The 26,078-nt window shown below is 35.9% G+C and overlaps 1 protein-coding gene and 1 non-coding gene across 31 annotated transcripts in view; both read left to right on the forward strand.

Moving 5' to 3' along the window:
* Positions 1 to 26,078, forward strand: part of CSPP1 (centrosome and spindle pole associated protein 1) — a 177,504-nt gene that overhangs the window by 1,746 nt on the left and 149,680 nt on the right. For 22 of the 30 annotated variants that reach the window (XR_007406979.1, XR_007406981.1, XR_007406977.1 and 19 more), the window contains exons 2-5: positions 621 to 696; positions 7,549 to 7,618; positions 7,729 to 7,837; positions 13,838 to 13,937. Coding sequence is in view for 22 of the 30 variants with exons in the window: in XM_025477898.3 (XP_025333683.1) it covers positions 7,739 to 7,837; positions 13,838 to 13,937 (199 nt within the window). In the remaining 8 variants the exon portion in view is untranslated. The remainder of the gene's footprint in view (positions 1 to 620; positions 697 to 7,548; positions 7,619 to 7,728; positions 7,838 to 13,837; positions 13,938 to 26,078) is intronic. The other 8 variants (XM_025477911.3, XM_025477912.3, XM_035708378.2 and 5 more) reach the window with 2 other exon arrangements.
* Positions 22,126 to 22,259, forward strand: LOC112678672 (small nucleolar RNA SNORA31). Its single transcript, XR_003147758.1, has one exon. It is a non-coding gene; the product is annotated as a small nucleolar RNA SNORA31 (small nucleolar RNA).

The raw sequence follows: 26,078 nt of genomic DNA on the forward strand, positions 1-26,078 counted from the left end.
CTGGATGGATGGGAAATGAGCAACATTGTCCAGGTTCACCTCATCCCTTCTCCTCTTTCTTTCTTTTTTTTTTTTCCTTCTCTTTCTTCTAAGACTGTTTCACAGGCTCCTTCCTGCATTCCACAGACATATGTTCTCCCTTCCTGCTATTCTGTTCTCAGCCCTATTCTCTGACTCTAGGGTCTTTTTCAAAACATCCTTTTCTCCTGTAGCTGTAATGATTATCTGAAAAACTACTAAGCCTTCCCCTTCCACTCCTGGACCATATTCTGAATTCCAGACATAGTCAAATTGCTTTCTTCATATTGCTGCTGGATCTTTCATGGGTATCTCACTCCCTAACCCCAAATCTGGCCAGATGTAGCCATGTGACAGGGGGCGTTATCTTGTCCAGATTTGAGGGCAGGGTCCATATCTTACACTTTGCATTCCCCTTGCATCTGAACAGTGCTCTTCTAAGGGAGAGGAATATTTACTGCTCCTTACGGTTCCATAGTGGGGAGGAAATTCACATTTCACTTGAAGGGAAAAGGATGGGAACATTTTCTCCCTTTGTGATTGAAAAAACTGGGAGAAGGAATTGGACCTATTAAGTTCTTCCTGAATCTTGTTTTTTTTAGATTCACCAAGGCTTAGCACAGTGAGAACATGTTCTGATTTGCTTGTATTTCTATCTATACAATAAACATAAAGTGGGTAAGTTTCAGATTTAGACATATTGATTTGTTGTTTTTTAAAGATTTTATTTATTTGAGAGACTGAGCAGAGTGAGAAAGGGAGCATGAAAGGGGGGGGGCAGAGGGAGAGGGATAAGCTGACTCCCCACTGAGCAGGGAGCCTGACAAGGGGCTCCATCCCAGGACCCTGGGATCCTGACCTGAGCTGAAGGCAGACACTAGATACCCAGGTACCTTCCTTGACATGTTGATTTGGATTAAGATAACCATAATTTAGATTATGATTTAAATTCCAGTGTACTTTGGAGGCTTTCTTTAAAAAAGTGATTACTGATGTATATGAGTACAATGAAAATCAGAGTTAATAAAACAGCTATAATTTGTTGATTTCTCAGTGCCAGGTGTGCCACACATTTATATGTGCTATTTTATTTTTTATTCTGGAATAGCTATTTCCATTTTACAAATGAGGAAAGTAGGAGGGAAGTTAAGGAACATATTGAGGTTGATCACACAGTGTCAATTAGTGATGGAATTGGGTTTCAAATCCAGATCTTTCAAGTTAAACTGTTTTATTAAAAACTGTTTATCATCCACATACTATGTACATAGCTACTGGGATAAAAACAATTTGGTAATAATATCTTAAGTTGTGAGTGATTTTTCACTGTAGTGTGAAGGAAGATAAAAAAATCCCCTTTAGATTTCTTTTGGCTGATTTTTCTTGTAACTTAATCTTTAAATTACAAATATTCTTAATCTATTTTGTACAGAGGCTGTTCCAGTCAACTCAGTCTATGTGATCCACTAAATCTTGAATAAGTTTGTAGCTGTAATATGTTTTATATAAGTTGTCATACACTTGAAGGAGTGAAAAAGAAAAAAACGGGTCATGACAGCTGGAAGCTGGGCTGTATTATCACTAAGGCCTTCGTGTTGCTATGAACTGGCTTGCCACACTACTGCTTAGGCTTGTAATTCCGCTGAAGATAAACAGTTGTATAGAACATCAACATTTGACAAAGCTCTGTGTCAGTGATGGATCAAGAGGAAAACAATACCACTCATAATTGTAGACAAAACATGAATGTTGTCCAAGCCACAAAAGACCAAGCATCCTTTCTCCTGGCTGATGAGTGATGGCTGCTTCTTAACCAGTTACAGCTTTAGATAAGATTTGCTGAGATGTCCAATAATAGAATTACTTTTACTTTTTGACAGCCTTCAATCCTGAGCAAAACTCTCTGCTCCCAAATTACCTAACAAGTCACAAACCCTATTAGTCTTTTCTAACACCTTAATACTGAGCTACCCCAGAGTTCCGTATGGTATGTATCAAGGATGTATCCCTTGATGCAATGAGTAATAAACCCAACTAGTTTAACCACAGTGGTGTTCCTGGTGGTCTTTGGAGGGCGTTACCAGGAGAAAGCTTGTTAGTATCTTTGACTCTTCAGTTTAATATCAAAAATATTATAGTCTCATCAGATAGTAAATATTAGAAATGATTAAATGTATACTTATATTTAATAAGTCTGATATTTTAGTTATGGCATGTATAATACATACTACCATTGTTTAAAAATATTACTCTGGTTACAAAACAATTTTAGAATTTATAATGGATGTTAAAGTGTTAAAGAGGGGCACTTGCGTGGCTCAGTCCATTAAGCATTGGACTCTATCAGCTTAGATCTTGATCTCAGGGTCATGAGTTTGAGCCCCTCATCAGGCTCCATGTTGGATAGGGAGCTTCCTTAAAAAAGAAAAAAAAGTTAGACTAAAGGGAAATTTAAGTAGCTATAAATTCAAGAGATCTTTCAAAGTTTGTTTAAATGGATGTGTTAATCATTTTTAACAGTATTATGTGGAGTCCTTAGAGGGAGGTTTGTTTCTGTTTTTTAGAAAATGACATTTCAGCTTAAATTTTGTATAAAATTCTGTTTCAAAGTATATATTAGCCCATCATTATCTTTTTATTTCTCTCAGAAATAAAATATTTAGGGAACGTAAGGGATTACTATTTGCTGTTGAGCTGTTTTGAATTTTTACTAGTAAAAATCTTTTGTCACAATTAGCAAATTAAAAGTGGCTTAAATATATAAAGTTTTGTTAGTTTGGCATGTATTTTGCTAAAGCCATATTTTAAAATCCGTGTTGTTTTTGGAATTAAGTAAATAATAGAATGAATTATGTACTATTCACATTATGTACTATTTAATTGATAAAACAGTTTTCTTTTTTTTTTTTTTTTTTAGGTAAAGCTTGCTTTTCTATATTTTTACAAGTTATTGTCCCCCAAGTATTAAATTTAGTGGACACTTCTTTAACGTTCTTGCATTTGATATTGATTGTTTTTTTTCTTGTATCTTTTCTTCCACAAATTATGTTGACTAGGTTTTCTTTATACCCTTCTTTTAAATATTCCTTTGGATTTTTTCCCAGTTTCTTCTGTAACCCCCAACATTGCCCAACATTTAGTTCTGGGTCATCTTTTTTTATTTTCCATGTCCATGCTCATTTACCATGGCTTTTAACGTATTATCTTTAACATAGTTAACTCTTAAACATTTCTAATGTGGTCTTCTTATTTGAATGTGAGTCTTGAGTTTGTAAGTATCTGCTGGAAATTTCCATTAGCGTATCTTACTACCTCCAACTTAACAAATCTAAACCAAACCTTTCCAGGCCAGCCAGCTTCTTGTGGCTTATTCCTGTTCAGGATTCCATCCACATTTAGTTCCCAGCACTTAAGAGTTTTGTCCTCAATGACTCCTTTCTTGCTATGCATCTAATTAATCAGTAAGTTTCATGGATATTTGAAAAAAAATTAAAAAAAAATCCCAAGGTCAATAAGGAAAGGACAGTTAAAAAAATGTTAGAATAATTTTATATCCATACAGAAAAAAAAAATTAAATCTTGATGACTCTTAATTTGCACCATTTGCAAAAATTAACTTGAAATGGGTCATAGACTTGACTATAAGAGAAAACTATAAAGCTTTTAAAAGAAAATGTAGAAGAAAGTATCTGTGCTCTTGGGTTAGGCAAAAATTTCCTACATAGGACACAAAGCACAATTGATTCAAAAGGGATGAAAAATGAATTAGTAAATGAATTAATTGGACTTCATACAAATTAATTGGACTTCATACAAATTAAAAACTTTTGGTCTTTAGAAGACATCATCACATGGATGTTTACAGTAGCTTTATTCGTAATTGCTAAAACCTGGAAGCAACCATTTTTTTTTTTTAATTCATGAATGGATAAATATACTGTGATATATCCCAACAATACAATATTATTCAGTGCTAAAAAGAAATGCACCTCAAAGACATGAAAAGACATGGAGGAACCTTGAATACATATGAGTGAAAGAAGCTAATGTGAATAGGCTACATACTGTATGATTCCAACTGTTTTTCTGGAATAGGCAAAACTATGGAGGGAGTAAAAAGATCCATGGTAGCCAGGATTCAGAGTAGAGGGAGGAATGAATGAGATGGAACATAGGATTTGGGGGACAGTGAAGCTATTATGTATGAAACTGTACTGGTAGATAGATGTTGTTATACCTATGTTTAAGCCATAGAATGTATAACACCTAAACTGAACCATGATGTAAATTATGAACATTGGGTCATAATGATGTATTGATGTATGTTGATCAGTAGTAACAAATGTACCACTTTGGTGGGGATAATTAGGCTATGCATGAGTGAGGGCAAGGGGTATGTGGGAAATCTGTACCTTCTGCTCAATTGTGCTGTGAGCCTAAAACTCTAAAAAAAAAAAAAAAATTCTTAGTAGAAAAAAGTAAAAGTGCAAGTAAAAACCATAATCAGATACTATTACATATCCAATGACTTACATGTCAAAAATGGAATGACCAAGATCAAAATAGACTGAAAATACCCAGGGTTGGACAGGATATATAGAAATTGCAACCCTGATGCACTGTCAGTTGTGATGTAAAATGGTCTAGCTATGTTATACTTAGAGGAATAGTTTTGCAGTTTCTCAAAATGTTAAACATAAATATTATATATGACTCAGTAATTCCATTTCTAGGTGTGTATCTAACAGAACTCAAAGCATATGTCCATGCAAAACTGTACACAAATATTCATAGCAGCATTATTCATAAATAGCCCCCAGTTAGAAACAATCCAACTATCCAGTAATGGGTAAACAGTAAACTGATATTTCCATACAATGGAATACTACTTAGCAATTAAAAAAACACCTACTTAACTGATAGATGCAATTCAGAAACATTTTTAAGTGCAAGAAGCCAGACTACATATTGTATGATCCAATTACATGAAATTTCTACATTATTCAAACCATTATTCTTTCTACATAAAGACAAAACAGACCTGTTTTGTTACCTGAAGAGTTGTAGGAGTAACTGACTACAGAAGGACACAGGAATTTTCTGGATTTATGAAGGCATTAGAAAAAGTGATTGTGGTATTAATTGCACAACTGAATTTACCAAAACCTAGGGAGACTGTTCAGTAAAGTGAGTAAATGTTATAGCATATAAATTATTCCTCAATAGGAATAACATCTTATTAAGTTGAAAACAACTCAGGGCTTACTGAAGAATTATAGGGGGCACCTGGGTTGTTCAGTCGGTTAAGCATCTGCCTTTTGCTCAGGTCAAGATCCTGGAGCCTTGCAATGGGTTCCCTCTCAGACAGCCTGCTTCTCCCCCTCCCTCTGCCCTTTCCCCCCTTGTGCTCTCTTTCACTCATGCTCTCTCTTGCTCACACTCGCTCTTAAATAAAATCTTAAAAGGAATTAATGAGTCCATATTGATAATAAGCTGATAGATACATGTGGAAGAAGGAGGGGCTCATAGAATAGAGTGTCAATTGGTAAATATGCAGGGAGTGGTGGAAATGAAAAATTAGAATTTTGTAGCCATCTAGATTGAAAGATTGGATCAATTAAAAATCACCAATTGATTCTAAATCCAGGAAATTTTGATTAGGAGCAGTGTTTGCATGGTCTAAATGTATCTCCCTATGGGCTGCTTATTACAAGGGAATAGTGAAGAAATCAGCATGTAGAACAGGCAATCAAAAGTAATATCATTAGACAAACCATGAGAGACTCCTAACTCTGGAAAACAAAGGGTTGTGGAAGGGGAGGTAGGTGGGGGGATGGGGTAGCTGGGTGACAGGCACTGAGGAGGGCACTTCATGGATGAGCACTGGGTGTTCTATATTAGCAAATTGAATTTAAATTAAAAAAAATCACCAGTGAAGGACAAATGGACATGTGTGTCTTTATATTGTTGATATTTTGAAAGGACACATCACCACCTAAGTAGTATTTCACCTGAGAATGCATAAGCTAAATTTAGGTTAAAAAGATACATTAGATGGGGCACCTGGGTGGCTCAGTCAGTTGCGTGTCTGCTTTTGGCTCAGGTCATGATCCCCAGGGTCCTGGTATTGAGCCCCGAGTCAGGCTCCTTGCTCATCAGGAAATCTGCTTCTCCCTCTCCCTCTGCTGCTTCCTCGCTTGTGTGCTCCTGCACGTGCATTCTTATTCTTTCACTCCCTCTCTCAGGTAAATAAATAAAGTCTTTTTTTTTTTTTTTTTTTTTTAAGATTTATTTATTCATGAGAGACTGAGAGAAAGGCAGAGACATAGGCAGAGGGAGAAGCAGGCTCCCTGTGAGGAGCCTAATGCGGGACTCCATCCCAGGATCCTGGGATCATGACCTGAGCCAAAGGCAGACATTCAACTGCTGAGCCACCCAGACGTCCCAAATAAATAATATCTTTAAAAAAAAAAATTAGGCAAACCCTGAAAGGGGAAGTTCCCCTGAAAGGGGAAGTGTGGATATTAGGTGAGCCATATGAAAAAAACAAGGTTATAAAAGACCAAGGAAGGTTGTGGAAATGTTCCAAATTAAGAAAGGCTAATGACACATGACCTAGACTGGATCTTGAGCTGGAGAGAGAGAAAAATAAACTGTAAAGGACACTGTTAGGTCATTTGGCAAAATTGGAACACAGACAGTAGATTAGATTAAAAAAATCCGTGTTGCTGAAGTCGATAATTCTGTTGAGGTCTGTAAGAACCTAATTTGACGCCTGATGGCTCAGTGGTTGAATGTTTGCCTTTGACTCAGGGCCCCAGACTCCCAGGATCAAGTCCCACATTGCGCTCTTTGTGTGGAGGCTGCTTCTCCCTCTCACTATGTCTCTGCCTCTCTCTGTCATAAATAAATAAAATCCTAAAAAAAAAGAACAACCTAATTCTTAATACACACTTGAGTGTTGAGGGGTAAAGGGTCCTCATGTATGTAATTCACCCTCTGAAAAATTTTAGAGAAAATTGTATATGTAGAGAATATGCTTGTGTGTCCAAAGAACAAAGCAAGTTGTGCAAAATCTTAATAGAAAATATGTAAAGAATAAATGGGTGTTCACTGTGCTGTTATTATTTTAAGATTTTATTTGAGGGAGAGAGAGAGAGCGAGCGTGCTGCGCATGAGCAGGGTGAGGGGAACAGAGGCAGAGGGAGCAGTGGATTCTTTGCTCAGCAGGGAGCCCAATGCAGCACTCCCATCCCTGGACCCTGGGATCATGACCTGGGCTGAAGGCAGATGTTTAACTGACTGAGCCACACAGACACCCTATTCGAGCTATTCTTATTGTAACTTTTTTTTTGTTAAGTTTGAAATTACCTCCAAATAGTTAAACACAAGTGAAAAAACCCAAAACTTAAAAAAAAAAAAAAAGTGCTTTGACTTATGGATCAAAGTGTCAAAGTGTGCGTGCGTGTGAGAGAGAAAATGATAGTTGTGCTTATTTTTTATTTTCACATATTTTAATGTATGTCCTAGGTTTTCACGGTAGTTGGGAGAGAAGCCAGCATGTGTATTTTGGTCAGTCTTACTTGAATTTTTCAATTTGGTAAGTGAAATTGAATAATACTAAATGTGGGCTAAGCCTGTATGTTGTTAATTATCCTAAAAATACTGTGATATAGCTGTGCTCATTGATTTTTTTTTTTTTTTTTTTAGTATCTGCAAAATGGCTGATAATTTGGATGAATTTATTGAAGAGCGAAAAGCCAAACTGGCCAAAGATAAAGCAGAATTGGAAAGTGATCCACCGTACATGGAAATGAAGGTAAAGTTGTTAATTTTTTTTCCAACATATTTCATTAAAATTGTCTCTGAAGATTAGTTTTGTGTAGGTGCAAAACATCCTTTTCAATGAGTGAGAATCTTCTGTTTCATACTTTTGTTTGGGTGTCCTGTCACTCTGAGTCCGAAAGCCTAATTCTGGACAAGATTGAATTGATTATGAATGAAGTTTTTCTGTTGTGTTTTGTATGTCACAGTTTTTTCTCTCCTATTAGGGTTTAATTAATAATTGCTGTGCTAGAAGTGGTTCACTAGTAAAAGGAATTTTCATAATGTAGATATAAAAATAAGTTCTCATACTATACGTATTCTAGGTGAAAAGTACTTCAATAAATCAGCTCTTAAATTTTTAATATACAAAAGTGAATTTATTGGAATAGTTTATTTTGGTATACTTTTCAGATTAGAATTTGTTCAAGTGTTTTTTTTTTTTTTTTTTTAATTTTTATTTATTTATGATAGTCACACAGAGATAGAGAGAGAGAATGGCAGAGACATAGGCAGAGGGAGAAGCAGGCTCCATGCACCGGGAGCCCGACGTGGGATTCGATCCTGGGTCTCCAGGATCGCGCCCTGGGCCAAAGGCAGGCGCTAAACCGCTGCGCCACCCAGGGATCCCTGTTCAAGTGTTTCTGAAAGCAATGTTTGAAAAAGACTTCTTAAGCTTTCCTAATTTTGATGAAAGAATGATCGATCCATTTAGTAAATACTTATTAAGACTATGCTAGGTACTATGTTAAGCTCTATTATGGCACTAATCTAGACAGATGTGGCACCTTCTCTCTTGAGCTCAGTATATTGATAAAATATAGGATATGAATTAATCTTGCCCATCATATAGTCCATTGTAATCAGAGTAACCATATATATTGGCTTGATAACATAATCCTGGTTTAACTGTTGCCCTATGTCTCATCTGGTTTAGCATGTGTCTTGGGCAAAGGTATAGGCATCTGGTTGACATGATAAGTAATATGGACAGTCTAATTATGAGGGACTTTTACTTACATAGCTAACATTTATTTTGTGCTAATTATGGAAAGTCTTAGTCTTTATTTTTATTTTATTTTATTCTATTTATCTTTATAATTCCAGTATAATTAATATGCAATATTATATTAGTTTCTGGTGTACAATATAGTGATTCAGCAATTGTATACATTATTCAGGGCTCATCGTTCTAAGTATACTCCTAATGCCCTTCATCTTCATCTAACTCTCCTCTGGCAATCACCAGTTTTCCAAACTTAAGAGCCTGTTTTTGTCTTTTTTCTTTGTTTCCTTAAATTCCATATATGAGTGAAATCATATGGTATTTGTCTTTCTCTGATTGACTTACTTAGTACAGTAGCCTTTAGATTCATCCATGTTGTTGCAAATGGCAAGAGTTCATTCTTTTTTATGGCTGAGCAATACTGCATTGTGTGTATATGTATATGTATATATGTATGGATAGATGCTTGGATTGCTTTCATATCTTGCTATTATAAATAATAATGCAAAAAACAGATGGTTGCACATATCCTTTTGAATTCACTTTTTTCATTTTCTTTGGGAAAATACCCAGTAGTAGAAATACTGGATCATATAGTAAATAAATAAATAAATAAATTTATTTATAGATTTTATTTATTCATGAGAGACACACACAGAGAGAGACAGAGACACAGGCAGAGAGAGAAGCAGGCTCCATGTAGGGAGCCTGACGTGGGACTCGATCCCAGGTCTCCAGGATCAGGCCCTGGGCTGAAGGTGACCATAAACTGAGCCACCTGGGCTGTCCATACAGTAATTTTATTTTTAATTTTCTGAGGAACTTCCATATTGTATTCCACCAGTGGAATACACTGCACCAGTTTGCACTTCCATCAAGAGTGCATGAGGATTCTTTTCTCCATATGCTTGCCAACATTTGTTTTTTGTGTGTTTTTGATTGTTGCCATTCTGACAGATGTAAAGTGATATCTCATTGAGGTTTTTTTTTTTTTTCTTTCTCATTGAGGTTTTGATTTGCACTGTGGTTCCATACAAATTTTAGGATTATTCTATTTCTGTGAAAAACATTGTTGGTATTTTGATAGAAATTGCATTGAATCTGTAGATTGCTTTGGGAAGTATGGATATTTTAACAATGTTCATTCTTCCAGTGCATGAGCATGAAATATTTAACCATTTGTTCATGTTGTCTTCAATTTCTTTCATCAGTGTTTTATAGTTTTTACACATAGGTCTTTAACCTATGGTTAAGTTTATTCCTGGATCTTTTATTATTTGGTGCAGTTATAAATGGAATTATTTTCTTGATTTCTGCTTCATTATTAGTGTGTAGAAATGCAACAGGTATCTGTATATTGATTTTTTTTTAATCCTATGACTTAACAGGATTTATTTATCAGTTCTAGTACTTTTTTGGTGGAGACTTTAGGGTTTTCTATACATAGTATTATATCATCTGCAAATAGTGAAAGTTTTACTTCTTCCTTTCCAATTTGGATGACTTATTTCTTGTGTGATTGCTGTGGCTAGGACTTCCAGTATTATGTTAAATAAAACTGGTAAGAGTGGACATCCTTGTTTTGTTCCTGATATTAGGGGAAAAGTTCTCAATTTTACTCTGTTAATGTTGTTAGCTGTGGGTTCTTCACATATGGCTTTTATTATATTGAAGTATGTTCCCTCTAACTTCTTTGGTGAGAGTTTTTATCATGAATGGATATTGTACCTTGTCTCAAATGCTTTTACTGCATCTATAGAAATGATCATGTTTTATCCTTTCTCTTGCTGATTTTGTCAATCATGTTGATTGATTTGTGACTGTTGAACTACCCTTGCATCCCAGAAATAAATCCCACTTGGTCATAGTGAATAATTTTTTTAAATGTATTGTTAGATTTGTGTGCTCATATTTCATTAAGGATTTTTGCATCTATGTTAATCAGAGGGCCTGTAATTCTTTTTCTTTATATTGCCTTTATTTGATTTTGATATTAGGGTAAGGCTGGCCTCAATAAATTTGGAAGCTTTCCTTCCTCCTCCAATTCTTTTTTTTTTTTTTTTTTTTTGGAATAGTTTGAGAATAGGTATTAACTCTTCTTTAAAATGTTTGGTAGAATTCACCTGTGAAGCCATCTGGTCCTGGATTTTTGTTTTTTGGCAGTTTTTTGATTACTGATTCAGTTTCATTGCGGGGAATTGGTCTGTACAGATTTTCTGTGTCTTTCCGATTCATATTTGTAACATATTGTTTCTAGGAATTTATCCATTTTTTCTAGGTTGTCTAATATGTAGGTATATAATTTTTCATATTCTTTTATAAGCTTTTGTATTTCTGTGGTATTGGTTATTTCTCCTCTTTCATTTTTGATTTTATTTGAGCCTTTTTTGGTGAGTCTACCTAAAGGTTTATCAGATTTTGTTGATCTCATCTCTTCTCTTCTCTTCTCTTCTCTTCTCTTCTCTTCTCTTCTCTTTTCTTTTCTTTTCTTTCTTTTCTTTCTTTCACAAAGAACCAGCTTCTGGTTTCATTGATCTGTTGTTTTTTAGTTTCTATTTCACTTAATTCTGCTCTAATCTTTATTTTCATCTTTCTACTGGTTTTGGATTTTGTTCTTTAGCCCTTTAGATGTAAGGTTAAGTTATTCTTTTGAGATTTTTCTTCTTGAGGTAGGCGTTCATTGCTTATAAATTGCTTTTTAGAACAGCATTTACTGTGTTACAAAGATTTTGGTCCGTTATGTTTTCATTTTCATTTGTCTCCATGTATTTTTTATAAATAAATAAATAAATAAATAAACAAATAAATAAAAATATTTATTTATTTGTTTATTTATTTATTTATTTATTTATGAATGATAGTCACAAAGAGAGAGAGGCAGAGACACAGGCAGAGGGAGAAGCAGGCTCCATGCAGAGAGCCTGACGTGGGACTTGATCCCGGGACTCCAGGATCATGCCCTGGGCTGCAGGCAGCGCTAAACCGCTGTGCCACCGGGGCTGCCCTATGGTTGTTTTTATAATTCTTTATTCCTTCCTTCCCTTGCTGTCTTGTGGTTTGATGGGCTTTGTTTAGTGATATTCTTGTATTCCTTTCTCTCTTTTTTTTTTTTTTTTTTTTGGTGTATCAGTGTTTTTTTTTTTTTTTTTTTTAAAGATTTTATTTATTCATGAGAGACACAGAGAAGCAGAGACATAGGCAGAGGGAGAAGCGGGCTCCTTGCTGGGAGCCTGATGTAGGACTCGATCCCCAGACCTGGGATCACGCCCTGAGCTGAAGGCAGATGCTCAACCACTGAGCCATCCAGGTGTCCCTCTATTAGTGGTTTATGATTTGTGGTTACCATTAGGTTTATATATAACATTTTATGCAAATAGCAGTCTATATGAAGTTAATGATTGCTTAAGTTTGAATCCATTATAAAAGCACTAAATTTTTACTTCCTTCTCCCTCATGTTTTAGGTATATGGTGTCATATTTTACATTCTTTTATTTTGTGAATCCCATTACTGATTTTTATAGATCATTTGATTTTACTACTTTTGTGCCTTAACCTCTGTACTGGTTTTATAAAGGATTATTATTCTGTCTTACTATGTTTATATGTACCTGTGAAATTTGTTCCTTTCCTACTTTTCTTATTCCTGCTTTGATCTTTCTTTTCGACTCAAAGAATCTCCTTTAACATTTCTTATAAGGCTGGTTTAGTGGTCATGAATTCCTTTAAATTTTGCTTGTCTGGAAAACTCTCTCTTTCCTTCTATTCTGAATGATAGCCTTACTGGGTAGAGTTTTCTTTATTTCAGGTGTTTTCCTTTCATGGATAAGGCTTAGTCTTAAGAGGCTACATTTATGATTGACGTGAATCTATGAGATAAATACTGTTGTTATGCTCATTTTCTAAATGAGTAAACTGAGGAGGTTATAGAATTAGTCGAAGTAGGCTTTGATTCCTGATATCCTGCTGTATGTAGTGCTTACTCTCTTAACCATCATATTACATTGCCTTCTTTCTAGTAGCTGCTCTGGTCAAGGAGTTGTGTCAAGGACTTTATATGTATTATTTTATTTAATCATGATATCCCTGTTAAGTAAGTAGAATATTTTTGTTTTACAGATCAAGAAAGTGAAGCTCAAAGGGGTTAAGTAATTCTTCTAGGTGCATACAGTGGTGGATTCATGATTGGAACCATCATATGTTCAGCCCCAAAGTCTATGGGTTTAACAACTCTCCACTTAGTACAATCTTACAGTGTTTGGAAAGGGTATTACAAAGTCTTAAATATAATTTTATTATAATTTCTCATATTAAATAGTATGTAAATCAGATTTTTAAAAAAAGATTTTATTTATTTATTCATGAGAGAAACAGAGAGAGGCAGAGACACAGGCAGAAGGAAAAGCAGGCACCATGCAGGGATCCCAATGCAGGCCTTGATCCCGGTACTCCAGGATCACACCCTGAGCCAAAGGCAGATGCTCAACTTGCTCTGCCACCCAGGTGTCCCAATCATGATCTTTTAAGTCTTAATTCAAATATCACTGCTCAGTCAAGTCTTTCAGTCCCTCTTGCATCATTTATGGCCCTTCTTACCATGCTCTAGTGTTTTCCCCATAGATCTTACCACTTACTCTCTACGTATTACCATAGTTTAATTACATATTGTGTTTATTGTTTGTCCCTTCAGTAGTTTGAACTCCATGATTGCAGAGATTCTCATGTTTTTTTCATTTGTGTTTCTAGTGCCTAGGAACTATGTATAGGAACTTAGTGAATATTTGTTGGTAAATGAATTCTTATATTTAATTAGAATTTATTGCATTTATTACAGTATTAAATACTTTTGGTTAATTCCTCAAACTTCACATTTAAATTTCTTCCATGATGTATTGTGTAATTTTGTCAAGTCATTTAATTAAAGTATTGAGATAGAGTGTGTATTTTGTGGATTTTTCCCTTTACTTTTGTAAACATAATGTCTCTTTCAGGGAAAGGCATCAGAGAAGTTTTCTGAAAACAGTAAACTATTAATCTCCATGGCTAAGGAAAACATACCACCAAACAGTCAACACACCAGGAGTTCTTTAGGTATGTCATTAGGTATACTGAATTGATTTTAAAGTATTCTTAGCTTTCTTGTGAAAGAGGTTTGTCTTGTCAGAAAAAATTTCTTTGGAATCCCAGTATCTCTTTGTTTTCTGGAATCTTACTGTCTGTATGACTACTGTCTGCAAAGGAAATATAATGCATACTGAAAACCATTTACCCTTTTTTTTTTTTTTTAAAGATTTTATTCATAGAGATGCAGAGAGAGAGAGAGAGAGAGAGAGAGAGAGGCAGAGACACAGGCAGAGGGAGAAGCAGGCTCCATGCAGAGTGGGACTTGATCCAGGTCTCCAGATCACGCCCTGGGCTGCAGGCAGCGCTAAACCCCTGTGCCACCGGGGCTGCCCCCATTTACCCTTTTTAAATGATATTCCCTTATAATCTATGGAAATCATAATAGCATGTATAACATAAGCAAAATTAATTGAAAAATTTGAGTGAAATTTATGTATCTGTGAGAGATAGGCACCCCGAAAATGGAGGACTTTTATTTAGAAACCAGGGATACTTAAGAGGATACAAAATGCTATTTGGTGAATGACCATTTTAATTATTGATTACTACATTAGAATTTTACAGAAGTTAATATTGCAGCTATACTGAGTTTTTGAATATGGTTTGCTATGAAAATATGTAGAGATTTTTTTGAAGTACAATACATATTATGTTATCATTATATATTAATTGTTAATATAATGTTATTATATATTATATTGTGTCATTAATTTCAGGTGTACAACTTGCTGGTTCAATAATTCTATACATTACTCATTGCTCATCATGATAAATATAGTTATCATACAACATTATTGAAGTATGACTATTTCCTATGCTGTAGTTTTCATCTTTGTGACTTATTTTTAATTGCAAGTTTGGATTTTTACCTATTTTACCTGTCCCCCTCATCCACCTCACCTTTGGCAACTACCACTTTGTTGTACTTAAGAATCTTTCTTTCCATTTGTTTTTTTAGATCGACATGTTAAGTGAAATCATATGGTATTTGTCTTTCTCTTTCTGACTTATTTCACTTACCACAGAACCTGCTAGGTCCATCCATGTTGTCTCAAGTAGCAAGATATTATTCTTTTTTATGGCTAATATTCTATTTCATATATGTAACCATATTTTTAAAATATATTTGCTATTTATGGACACTGGGTTGCTTTCATATCTTGTTATTGTAAATAATGCTGCAATAAATTTAGGGATGATATATCTTTCAAATTAATGTTTTTATTTTGTTTGGTTAAATAACCAGTGGTGAAATTACTGGGTCATATGTTTAATATTTTGAGCTATCTCCATTTTGTTTTCTATGGTGGCTACACCAGTTTGCATTTCCACCAGCAGTGCATGAGGGTTCCTTTTTCTCCACAAGCTTTTTCTCCTCTTCTCTACTTGTTGTTCCTTGTTTTTGGTTATAGCCTTTCTGCCAGGTATAAGGTTGTGATTTGTATTTCCTTCCTGATTAGTGGTGATGAAAAATGTTTTCATGTGTCTCTTGGTCATCTTTATGTCTTCTTTGAAAAATGTCTGTTCCTATTTTCAGTCCCCTCTCCCCTGTTTTAAGATTTTTAAATTTATTCATGAGAGAGACAGAGAGTTAGAGACAAAGGCAGAAGGAGAAGCAGGCTCCCTGCTCAGAGCCTGATGTGGGACTCAATTCCCTGGGATCACGACCTGAGCCAAAGGCTGATGCTCAGCCACTGAGCTACCAAGGTGCCCCTTCAGCCCATTTTTAAACTCTGTTATTTGTTTTTTTGGTGTTGAGTTATATAAGTTCTTTATATATTTCTGATATTAAACCCTTTACTGGGTGAATCAATTGCAAATATCTTCTCCTGTTCAGTGGATTGTCTTGTTGTTCTGTGGATGGTTTCCTTTGTTGTGCAAAAGCTTTTTATTTTAGTGTAGTCCCAATATTTTATTTTTGCTTTTTTTTTTTTTTTTTAAGATTTTATTTACTTACCATGAGAGATACACAGAGAGAGGCAGAGACCTAGGCAGAGGGGCTCCTTGCATGGAGCCTGATGTGTGTGTGTGTGTGTGTGTGTGTGTGTGTGTGAGAGAGAGAGAGAGAGAGAGAGAGAGAGAGAAAGAGAGAGAGGCAGAGACCTAGGCAGAGAGGCTCTTTGCATGGAGCCTGATGTGGGACTCGATCCTGGATCCTGGGATCACGCCCTGAGCCAAAGGCAGACGCTCAACTGCTGAGCCACCCAGGCATCCCTTGCTTTTGTTTTCTTGCTTTAGGAGAACTATATAGAAAAATTTTGCCAAGACCAACGTCAAAGAGATTATTGCCTTTGTTTTCTTCTAGCAATTTATGGTTTCGGGTCTCACATTTAGGTCTCAATCCATTTTGAATTTGTTTTTATGTATGGTGTAAGAAAGTCATCCAGTTTCATTCTTTTGCATGTAGCTGTCTAGTTTTCCCGACACTATTTATTGAAGAGATTATCTTTTCCTCATTGTATATTCTTGCCTTCTTTGTTTTGTTTTGTATATTTTTTTATTGGAGTTCGATTTCCCAACATATAGCATAACACCCAGTGCTCATCCTGTCAAGTGCCCTCCTCAGTGCCAGTCACCCAGTCACCCCATCCCCCTGCCCACCTCCCCTTCCACTACCCCTTGTTTGTTTCCCAGAGTTAGGAGTCTCTCATGTTGTCACCCTCACTGTTATTTCCCACTCATTTTCTCTCCTTTCCCCTTTATTCCCTTTCACTATATTTTATATTCCCCAAATGAATGAGACCATATAATGTTTGTCCTTCTCCGATTGACTTACTTCATTCAGCATAATACCCTCCAGTTCTATCCACGTTGAAGCAAATGGTGGATATTTGTTGTTTCTAATGGCTGAGTAATATTCTATTGTATACATAGACCACATCTTCTTGATCCATTCATCTTTCGATGGACACAGAGGCTCCATCCACAGTTTGGTTACTGTGGACATTGCTGTTATAAACATTGGGGTGCAGGTGTCCTGCCGTTTTACTGCATCTGTATCTTTGGAGTAGATCCCCAGCAGTGCAATTGCTGGGTCGTAAGGTAGTTCTATTTTAACTCTTTGAGGAACTTCCACACAGTTTTCCAGAGTGGCTGTACCAGTTCACATTCCCACCAACAGTGCAAGAGGGTTCCCCTTTCTCCACATCCTCTCCAGCATTTGTGGTTTCCTGTCTTGTTAATTTTCACCATTCTCACTGGTGTGAGGTGGTATCTTATTGTGGTTTTGATTTGTATTTCCCTGATAGCAAGTGATGCAGAGCATTTTCTCATGTGCTTGTTGGCCATGTGTATGTCTTCTTTGGTGAAATTTCTGTTTGTGTCTTTTGCCCATTTCATGATTGGATTGTTTGTTTCTTGGGTGTTGAGTTTAATAAGTTCTTTATTGATCTTGGATACTAGCGCTTTATCTGACATGTCATTTGCAAATATCTTCTCCCATTCTGTAGGTTGTCTTTTAGTTTTGTTGACTGTTTCTTTTGCTGTGCAGAAGCTTTTTATCTTGATGAAGTCCCAATAATTCATTTTTGCTTTTGTTTCCCTTGCTTTATAGATGTATCTTGTTGCCTCCTTTGTTATAGGTTAATTGAACCTATAAGTGTTGGTTTAGTTCTAGGCTATCTATTCTGTTGCATTTCTCCATGTCTCTACTTTAGTCTAGTACCATACTGCTTTGGTGACTACAGCTTTGTAGTATATCTTGAAATCTGGGATTGTGATACCTTCAGCTTTGTTCTTTCTCAAGATTCCTTTGACTATTCAGGCTCTTATTATTTATTTATCTGAGAGAGAGCATGAGAATGCATGCAAGTGTGAGCAGGGGGGAGGGCAGAGGGATAGAATCTCAAGCAGATTTCCTGCTGAGTGTGGAACTTGATGCGGGGCTTGATCCTAGGACCCTGAGATCATGACTTGAGCTGAAATCAAAAGTCCAGTGCCCAACCAACGAGCCACCTAGGTGCCCCCAAGCTCTTTTTAAATTTTAGTATTTAGAAAAGCTCTTTTATCTCTAAGGACCCCAGTTTCCTTATCTGTAACATAAAAATTTGGGTAATCTTCTAGCCTGAAATTTTTATGAATTGAAAATTTTTTTTTTAAGAATTTATTTATTCATGAGAATACACAGAGAGGAGGGGGAGGGGCAGAGACACAGGCAGAGGGAGAGGCAGGCTCCATGCAGGGAGCCTGAGGTGGGACTCCATCCTGGGTCTCCAGGACCACACTCTGGGCTGTAGGCGGTGCTAAACCGCTGAGCTACCCCAGCTGCCCTGAATTGAAATTTTGATTGTTGCAAGAGATAATTTTACAAAAGTTTAATAGTAGATTATTTTACACAGTAAGGTTAGACAGACTCTGAAATTCTGAGTTACAGCTTGCTCTGGATTGTATCTGTCATGCCTTTGTGACCTGGCACAGGTTATTTAAGCTATTTTCTTAAGACGGCATCTATCTTAAAAGGTTATTGTGGCGTTAATTGAATACATATGAAAAGACGACTGGCACATAATTGGTGCACAATAAATATTTATTTTGTGACCTTCTATTTTTTTAATATAGATTTTTGAGAATTAAGAATTGAAGAATTATTCTTTATTATATGAACAAATGATGGAGAATTTAAAGTCTAAAGACCATGACCTCTACTTATTCCTTAATTGGTGTTCCTTTGGGCTATGTCCTTTGCCTTTGCATTTCCTACATTCTCTGGCTGACCTCATCCACTCATAGGCATTATATATCATCAGTGTATTCATGACTCCTAAATCCATATTCCAATCCAATTTTTAATTACATTCCTGACCCATATATCTAATTATTTTTATTTTTTTATTTTTTTTTAAATTTTATTTATTTATTCATAGACACACAGAGAGAGGTAGAGACACAGGAAGAGGGAGAAGCAGGCTCCATACAGGGAGCCCGATGCGGGACTCAATCCAGGGTCTCCAGGATCACACCCCAGGCTGCAGGCGGCGCCAAACCGCTGCGCCACTGGGGCTGCCCTATATCTAATTTTCTATTGGATGTCTATACTTGGATGTTGTGGGCTCAGAATTCGCATGTGCAAGATTACCTTTACTCTTCTCAAACTTTTTGGTATTTTGGTGAGATGTTTGCCTAGTCATCCTTGACTCCTATCGTCCCTTTGCCTCCCACAGCAAGTAATTACGCAAGTTCAGTTGATTCTACTGCTTAAATTTAAAAATAGGTTTATTTTTCTCTAATCCCACAAACATTATTTTATGCAGGCCTATGCTGTCTCTAAGATTTTTTTTCTAGTATTGTTTGTTTTATGGTTTAGCCCCCCCTCCCGCTAAGTCTCTGCATTGCCCTTCATAATATTTTCAAAAAACAAATAGGATCATGTTAGTCCTGCACAACTCCAATGTATTCTTGTTTCCTGTATAGTAATTTTATCCTTTTATTACTTTTCCCAGATTGTGCTGGTTATTTATGCCTTCTGCCCTGTTGCATTGGTTCTCCCCTTAAAGTGTAGTTTTTTTTAAAATATCTTTTTTATTTATTCATGAGAGACACAGAGGGAGGCAGAGACACAGGCAGAGGGAGAAGCAGGCTCCCCATGGGTAGCCCAGTGCAGACTCGATCCTGGGACCATGGGACCATGCCTTGAGCCAAAGGCAGATGCTCCACCACTGAGCCACCCAGGCATCCCTAAAATGTAGTTTTGAACTTACTCAACTGTCTCTTGTACTGCAATGGTATGCCATTGTATATTTGCTGCCTAGCACAGTGCTTGGCACATTAGTGTTTAAAGAAGATTTTTGAATGAATGAAGGTCCCCATTGCAAAAATAAACTATTCTGTTTGTTATGTAGAATTTAGGTTTCATAAGAATGTTTGTTTTTGCCAACTGAAGCAATAATTATTTTTGCACATTGAATCTTATTAGAGAATAATATATAACTTGATTAATTTTATAACATCAGCATTCAGTTACTGACTTGCTTGAATAATTGTGGCCTTAAAATTAGACCAAAGATACATGAAAAGATGCTCAGCATCACTAGTCATCAGGAAAATGCAAATTAAAACTACCTAGAGATCACCTCATGTCTGTTAGAGTGGCCATCATAAAAAAGATGGAGATAACAAATGCTGACATGGAACCCTTGCACACTGTTGGTGAGTTGAAGGCATTATGCTCAGTGAAGTAAGTCAGAGAAAGACAGATATTGCATGATCATTTGGAATCTAAGCAAACAAAACCAAACTCAGAAAAAGGGACCAGACTTGTGGTAGGTGAATAGTGGGGGCAGAGAGTATAGGGATCCCTGGGTGGCGCAGTGGTTTGGCGCCTGCCTTTGGCCCAGGGCGCGATCCTGGAGACCCGGGATCGAATCCCACGTCGGGCTCCCGGTGCATGGAGCCTGCTTCTCCCTCTGCCTCTCTCTCTCTCTGACTATCATAAATAAATAAAAAAATAAAAAAAAAATAAAAAAAAAGAAACTAAAAAAAAATAAAAAAAACCCCCCAAAAAACAAAAGGTTTGAATTTCCAGTTATGATATAAATAAGTGCTAGGGTTTAAAAATAAACAGAATGGAAGAAGATATTTGCAAATGACATATCAGATAAAGGGCTAGTATACAATATCTATAAAGAACTTATCAAACTCAACACCCAAAGAACAAATAATCCAGTCAAGAAATGGGCAGAAAACATGGACAGACATTTCTCCAAAGAAATGGCCAACAGATACATGAAAAAATGCTCAGCATCACTTGGCATTAGGGAAATACAAATCAAAACCACAATGAGGTATTACCTCACACCAGTCAGAATGGCTAAAATAAACAGGAAATAACAGATGTTGGCAAGGATGTGGAGAAAGGGGAACCCTCCTGCATGGGTGGTGGGAATGCAAGCTAGTGCAGCAACTCTGGAAAACAGTATGGAGGTTCTTCAGAAAATTGAAAATAGAGCTACCCTACAACCAACAATTACACTACTGGGTATTTACCCCAAAGATAAAAATGTAGTGATCTGAAGGGGCACCTGCACCCCAATGTTTATAGCAGCAATGTCCACAACAGCCAAACTATGGAAGGAGCTCAGATATCTATTGACAGATGAATGGATAGTGAAGATACACATACACACACAATGGACTATTACTCAGCCATCAAAAAAATGAAAATTTGCCATTTGCAATAACGTGGATGGAACTAGAGGGTATTTTACTAAGTGAAATAAGTCAATCAGAGAAAGACCATTATCATATGATCTCACTCATAAGTGGAATTTAAGAAACAGAACAGAGGATCATAGAAGAGAGGAAAAAATAGATGAAATCAGAGGAGACAAACCATAAGAGACTATTAATCATAGGAAACAAACTGAGGGGATGGAACATTAAGGAGGGCATGTGATATAATGAGCACTGGTCACTATCTAAGACTGATGAATCACTGACCTCTACCTCTAAAACTAATAATATATATTAATTGAATTTAAGTAAAAATAAATAAGTGAATACATATATAGTAGGGAAATAATGTATAGCATGATGATTATAGCTAACATTGCTGTGTGATGTATAGGAAATTTGTTGAGAGGAAGTCCTAAGAGTTCTCATCAGAAGGAAAAGGTTTTTCTTTTTTTGACTTTTCATTGTATCTAAACCAGAAGATGGATGTTAGCAGAACCTATTGTGATAGTTATTCCACAGTATATATAAATCAGTCAAACTGTATGCCTTAAGATTACACATTAATAGATAGCAATTATTTCTCAGTAAAACTGGAAAGAAATTAGTTCAAATAATATAGTTTGTCACCATGGGGAAAAATGTAAAATAATTTGACAGTGGAGAGTTTTGTGATGTGGTGAGCACTGGATGTTATACTATATGTTGGAAAATTTAATCTAAATAAAATGAATAAAAAAACAAAAGTACAGAACAGTATAACATGAAAATTTGTGACATTTTCAACCCCCTTTTCCATTCTCTGTTCTTAAGCATTATCTTATATATAATTTCATGATTAGACTGTACATATGTGTATTTGTATATAACCCTTTCTTCATTTTCTATATTGGGTAGCATGGATTCTGTTCTGTATTTAAAAATACTAGTTTTGTGATTTATAATACAGGGGCACAACCATAACCTTTTGAGATTAAGAAGCAATGGGATGCATCTATTTGACAGACCTGGAGCAGTTACTGTCTGCTGCTAAGGTTTTCATTACAGATGCAAGACAAAAGTGTCCTTGCCCTTTCTGTCTGTCTAATTGTGGCAGCCATGATTGAATGGGGGAATACAAGGATAAAACATGAAGAGAAAATTTTTGCAACTTAGAAATGACTTATAAACAGTAAATAGCCTGTTATACTCCAAAAAAGAAACTGAAATTTGAGTTAGAAAAGGTAACGTAGACCTGGGCATAAAACTGTCTTAACCAGCCTTTATCTCTGGGTGAAAAGAAAATTCATTGTATACCAAATTGGTACTTGCAGTGGGTTATGGAAGTTGTCAAATAGCACATATTATATTGAAATTATATGCTTGCTTGTATACTGTCTAGACGCTGTTCCTTTGGGCAAGGATTTATATACCTGTTCATCACCCCAAGACTAGCAAAGCAAAATACCTGGCATATGGGTGGTGCTCAATAAATATTAAGTGAAGATTTACTGAGTCAGTATGTCTCTTGGTAGAGAGGTTGGCGTTTAAATATGACAATGTTGAAATTTATTTTAAAAAACTAAATTCATAGAAGAAATCCATTAAGAAATTTAGTATTTTCAGGGCAGCCCGGGTGGCTTAGCCGTTTAGTGCCACCCTCAGCCCAGGGTGTGATCCTTGAGACCCGGGATCAAGTCCCCATCAGGCTCCCTGCTTGGGGCCTGCTTCTCCCTCTCCCTGTGTCTCTACCTCTTTGTCTCTCTCTCTCTCCTTACTGTCTCTCATGAATAAATAAATAAATCTAAAAAAATTAATATTTTCAGTAAATTATTTGATAGAATTTCATGATTTAAAGAATTATTAAAATTTATCAAATATGTTCTCCTTAACATGAAAAAAATGTTAGGTTAAACTTAGATGAATCTTCAAATCCAGCAATTAAAAAATGTCACTGTATTTGTTAGGATTCTTCAGAGAACCATTAGGATGTGTGTGTGTGTGTGTGTGTAAAAGTAAAATGTATTAATATTACACATATTTTATGTATATGTGTGTATATGTATATATATATAATACATAAATACACATACATATCTATAGAGAAAAGTATTTAAGGAATAGGCTTGTGATTATGGAGGCTGAAAAGTCTAGTATCTGCCAGGTAAGCTGTGAAGCTGGTGACTAGGGAAGAGTTGATGTTGCAGTTCTAAGTCTGGAGATTGTTGCCAGAATTCCTTTGTGCTTGGGAAAGATCAGTCTTTGTTAAGGCCTTGCATTGATTGGATGAGGCCAACTCACATTATGGAGGGCAGGTTGCTTTACCTAGTGTCTACCAATTTAAATGTTTATCTCACCCAAAAAACACTCTCACAGAAGCATCCGTAATAACATTTGACCAAATATCTGGGTACCATGGCCCAGCCAAATGGACACTAAAATTAGTCCTTTAAATTGCATTTAAAAAATTATTCTCAGGGCACCTGCGGCTGAGTAGTTAAACATCTGCTTTTGGCTCAGGTCATGATTCTGGGGTCCTGGGATTGAATCCTGCATCAGGCTCCCTGTAGGGAGCCTACTTCTCCTTCTGCCTGTATATATCTCTACCCCTCTCTCTGGGTCTCATGAGTAAATAAAATCTTTTTTAAAAAAAGTATATTTAACACAATGCGCAAGACTTACACATGAAAAACTACAAAATGTATCAGAGAAAGAATGTGCAAGTATATGGAGAGACCATTATGGTTGTAGATTAGAAGTCTTTCAACACCAAAAGACGTCTACAAGAATGTTGTTCACCAGGATCAGGCCCCAGGCTGAAGGCAGCACTAAATTTTGCTGAGCCACCTAGGGCTGCCCAAATTAAAATATTTTAATTCTCAGTGTTTCTGATGTTTTAAATTTCAGTGTACTAGGTAATTATTAGTTTCTTTTTTCTTATTATTAGTTTCTTTTTTCTTATTTCCCTATGTTTATAAATGACAGAGAGGGTTTTTTTTTTTTTTTTCTTCCTCTTTGGCAAAAGTTCATGAAGATCACAGAACTCAATTTTCCCATTGATTTGTAAGATTGCTGCACCATTTCAGTGTGCTTGGTGATTAGTGCAATACCAGCAGGCTTTTTGATAGCTGATTTATAAGGAAGTAAAAAGAACTTGGAAATCCATTCTTGAAGAAAAAGTTGGAAACAAAGTTGGAAAACTTAGTGTTATATATAAAGACTTGGTATGAAATTATAGTAATTAAGACCATTTAGTTTTGGCAGGAGTTTAGACAGACCACTGGGACAGAATAAAGAGGATAGAAACACACCTGCTTGTAACAGATGTTTGATTTATGACATAGGTGCTTCTGCAGTTCAGTGGGAAAAGGAATAGTCTTTCTAGTAAATAGTGCTGGGTAAGTTAGACATCCATACTAAAGAAGAGGAAAAAAAGAAACTTTTAACCTGTACCTCACACTACATAGACTATTAATTCAAGAGAGATCACTGACCTGAAGGTAAAACTTAACACTATAGAGCTCTTAGAGAAAACATATGAGAATGTCTTTGAGATGTTGGAGATAGGTGAGGATTTTTTAAATCAGACACAAGGAGAATTAATCATAAAAGAGAAGTTTGATAAAATGGACTTCATTAAAATTAAGAACTGTTCATCACAATACATAAGAATGGGAAAAGGCAGCCATAGGTATGTGTATAAAATCTACTTAGGTTTATATGTATGTATACATCTGTATGTATAAAATTTAGATAATAAGAAAAAGACCACGCAGTTCTGAAAATGGACAAAAGACTTAAATAGCTGTTCTCAAAAGAGGAAAATCCAAATGCATTGCAAAAGTGCTCAGCATCATTAATTGTTAGGAAAATACAAATTGAAACTATAGTGAGACAGTATTGCACACAAGTATAATGTCTAATATTTAAAGAAGTTACAATACCAAGAGTGGGCAAGGATGTGGATCAACTGGAACTCATTCATTGTTTGTAGGAATGGCTAACGGTGCAACTTTGAAAAACTGGCAATATCTGCTAAACTCTGTGACCTTATCTAATGACCCAAGAATTCCACTCCCAGGAATAAAGCCAAGAGAAATACATGTGTTCACCAAAAGACATCTAGAAGAATGTCAATGGAATTTTGTTCATATTAGTGCTTCCCCCACTCTCCTAAACAGCAGGAAACAGCTCAAATGTGTTAACAGTAAGATGGATTAAAAAAAGTTGTGAGATATTCATATAATGAAAGACACAAACTGGAAAGAATGAACCATTGCCACATATAGCTATGTGGCTGAGTCTCACAGATGTAATATTGAGTGAAAGAAGTAAAATGTAAAAGATCACAAACTTCCTGCTTTTTTGAGGTTCAAGAACAGCTCCAACACATCCACATTGATAGAAGTCTGAACACTTATAAGCTCTGGAGAGGGTATTGATGGGGAAGGAATGTAAGTGTGCTTTGTGATGTGGAAAAAAATCTGGGTTGTTACAATAGAGCATACATTTGTACAAATTGAGCAATATGCTTAAGATTGTGTTTTTTGTTATGTATATTATTCCTCACTTTTTAAAAATTGGGCTTGTCTGGGAAAGATTGCTTTGCTTTCCATGGTAGAAAGTGCTTAAAATCAGTATTTTGGGATTTGCCAGAAAACTTTAACTGACTGATACCTTATATATTTGACAAGGGAAACCAATAAAGATAATTAAGAAGGATCCTGATGTTTGAAAGATCAATAAAAATATTAAAGTCTGCTATTCTTTCTGCTATTGCTGCTGTTGTTACTACTACTACCAACTATCCTAGATTGAGTGCTCAGTATGTGCCATAAGCTGTGCTATGTATTCTTCCCTTGTTTAAGCTGGAATTGGAGTAAATGCCATGTTCTTTTTTGGGACTTCCATACTATCATGTCTCCTGTCCTCGCTATAATCCCAACACCTTTGAAATTTGTG

This window comes from Canis lupus, chromosome 29 (genome assembly GCF_003254725.2).
Source record: "Canis lupus dingo isolate Sandy chromosome 29, ASM325472v2, whole genome shotgun sequence".
Classification (NCBI taxonomy): Eukaryota; Metazoa; Chordata; class Mammalia; order Carnivora; family Canidae; genus Canis; species Canis lupus.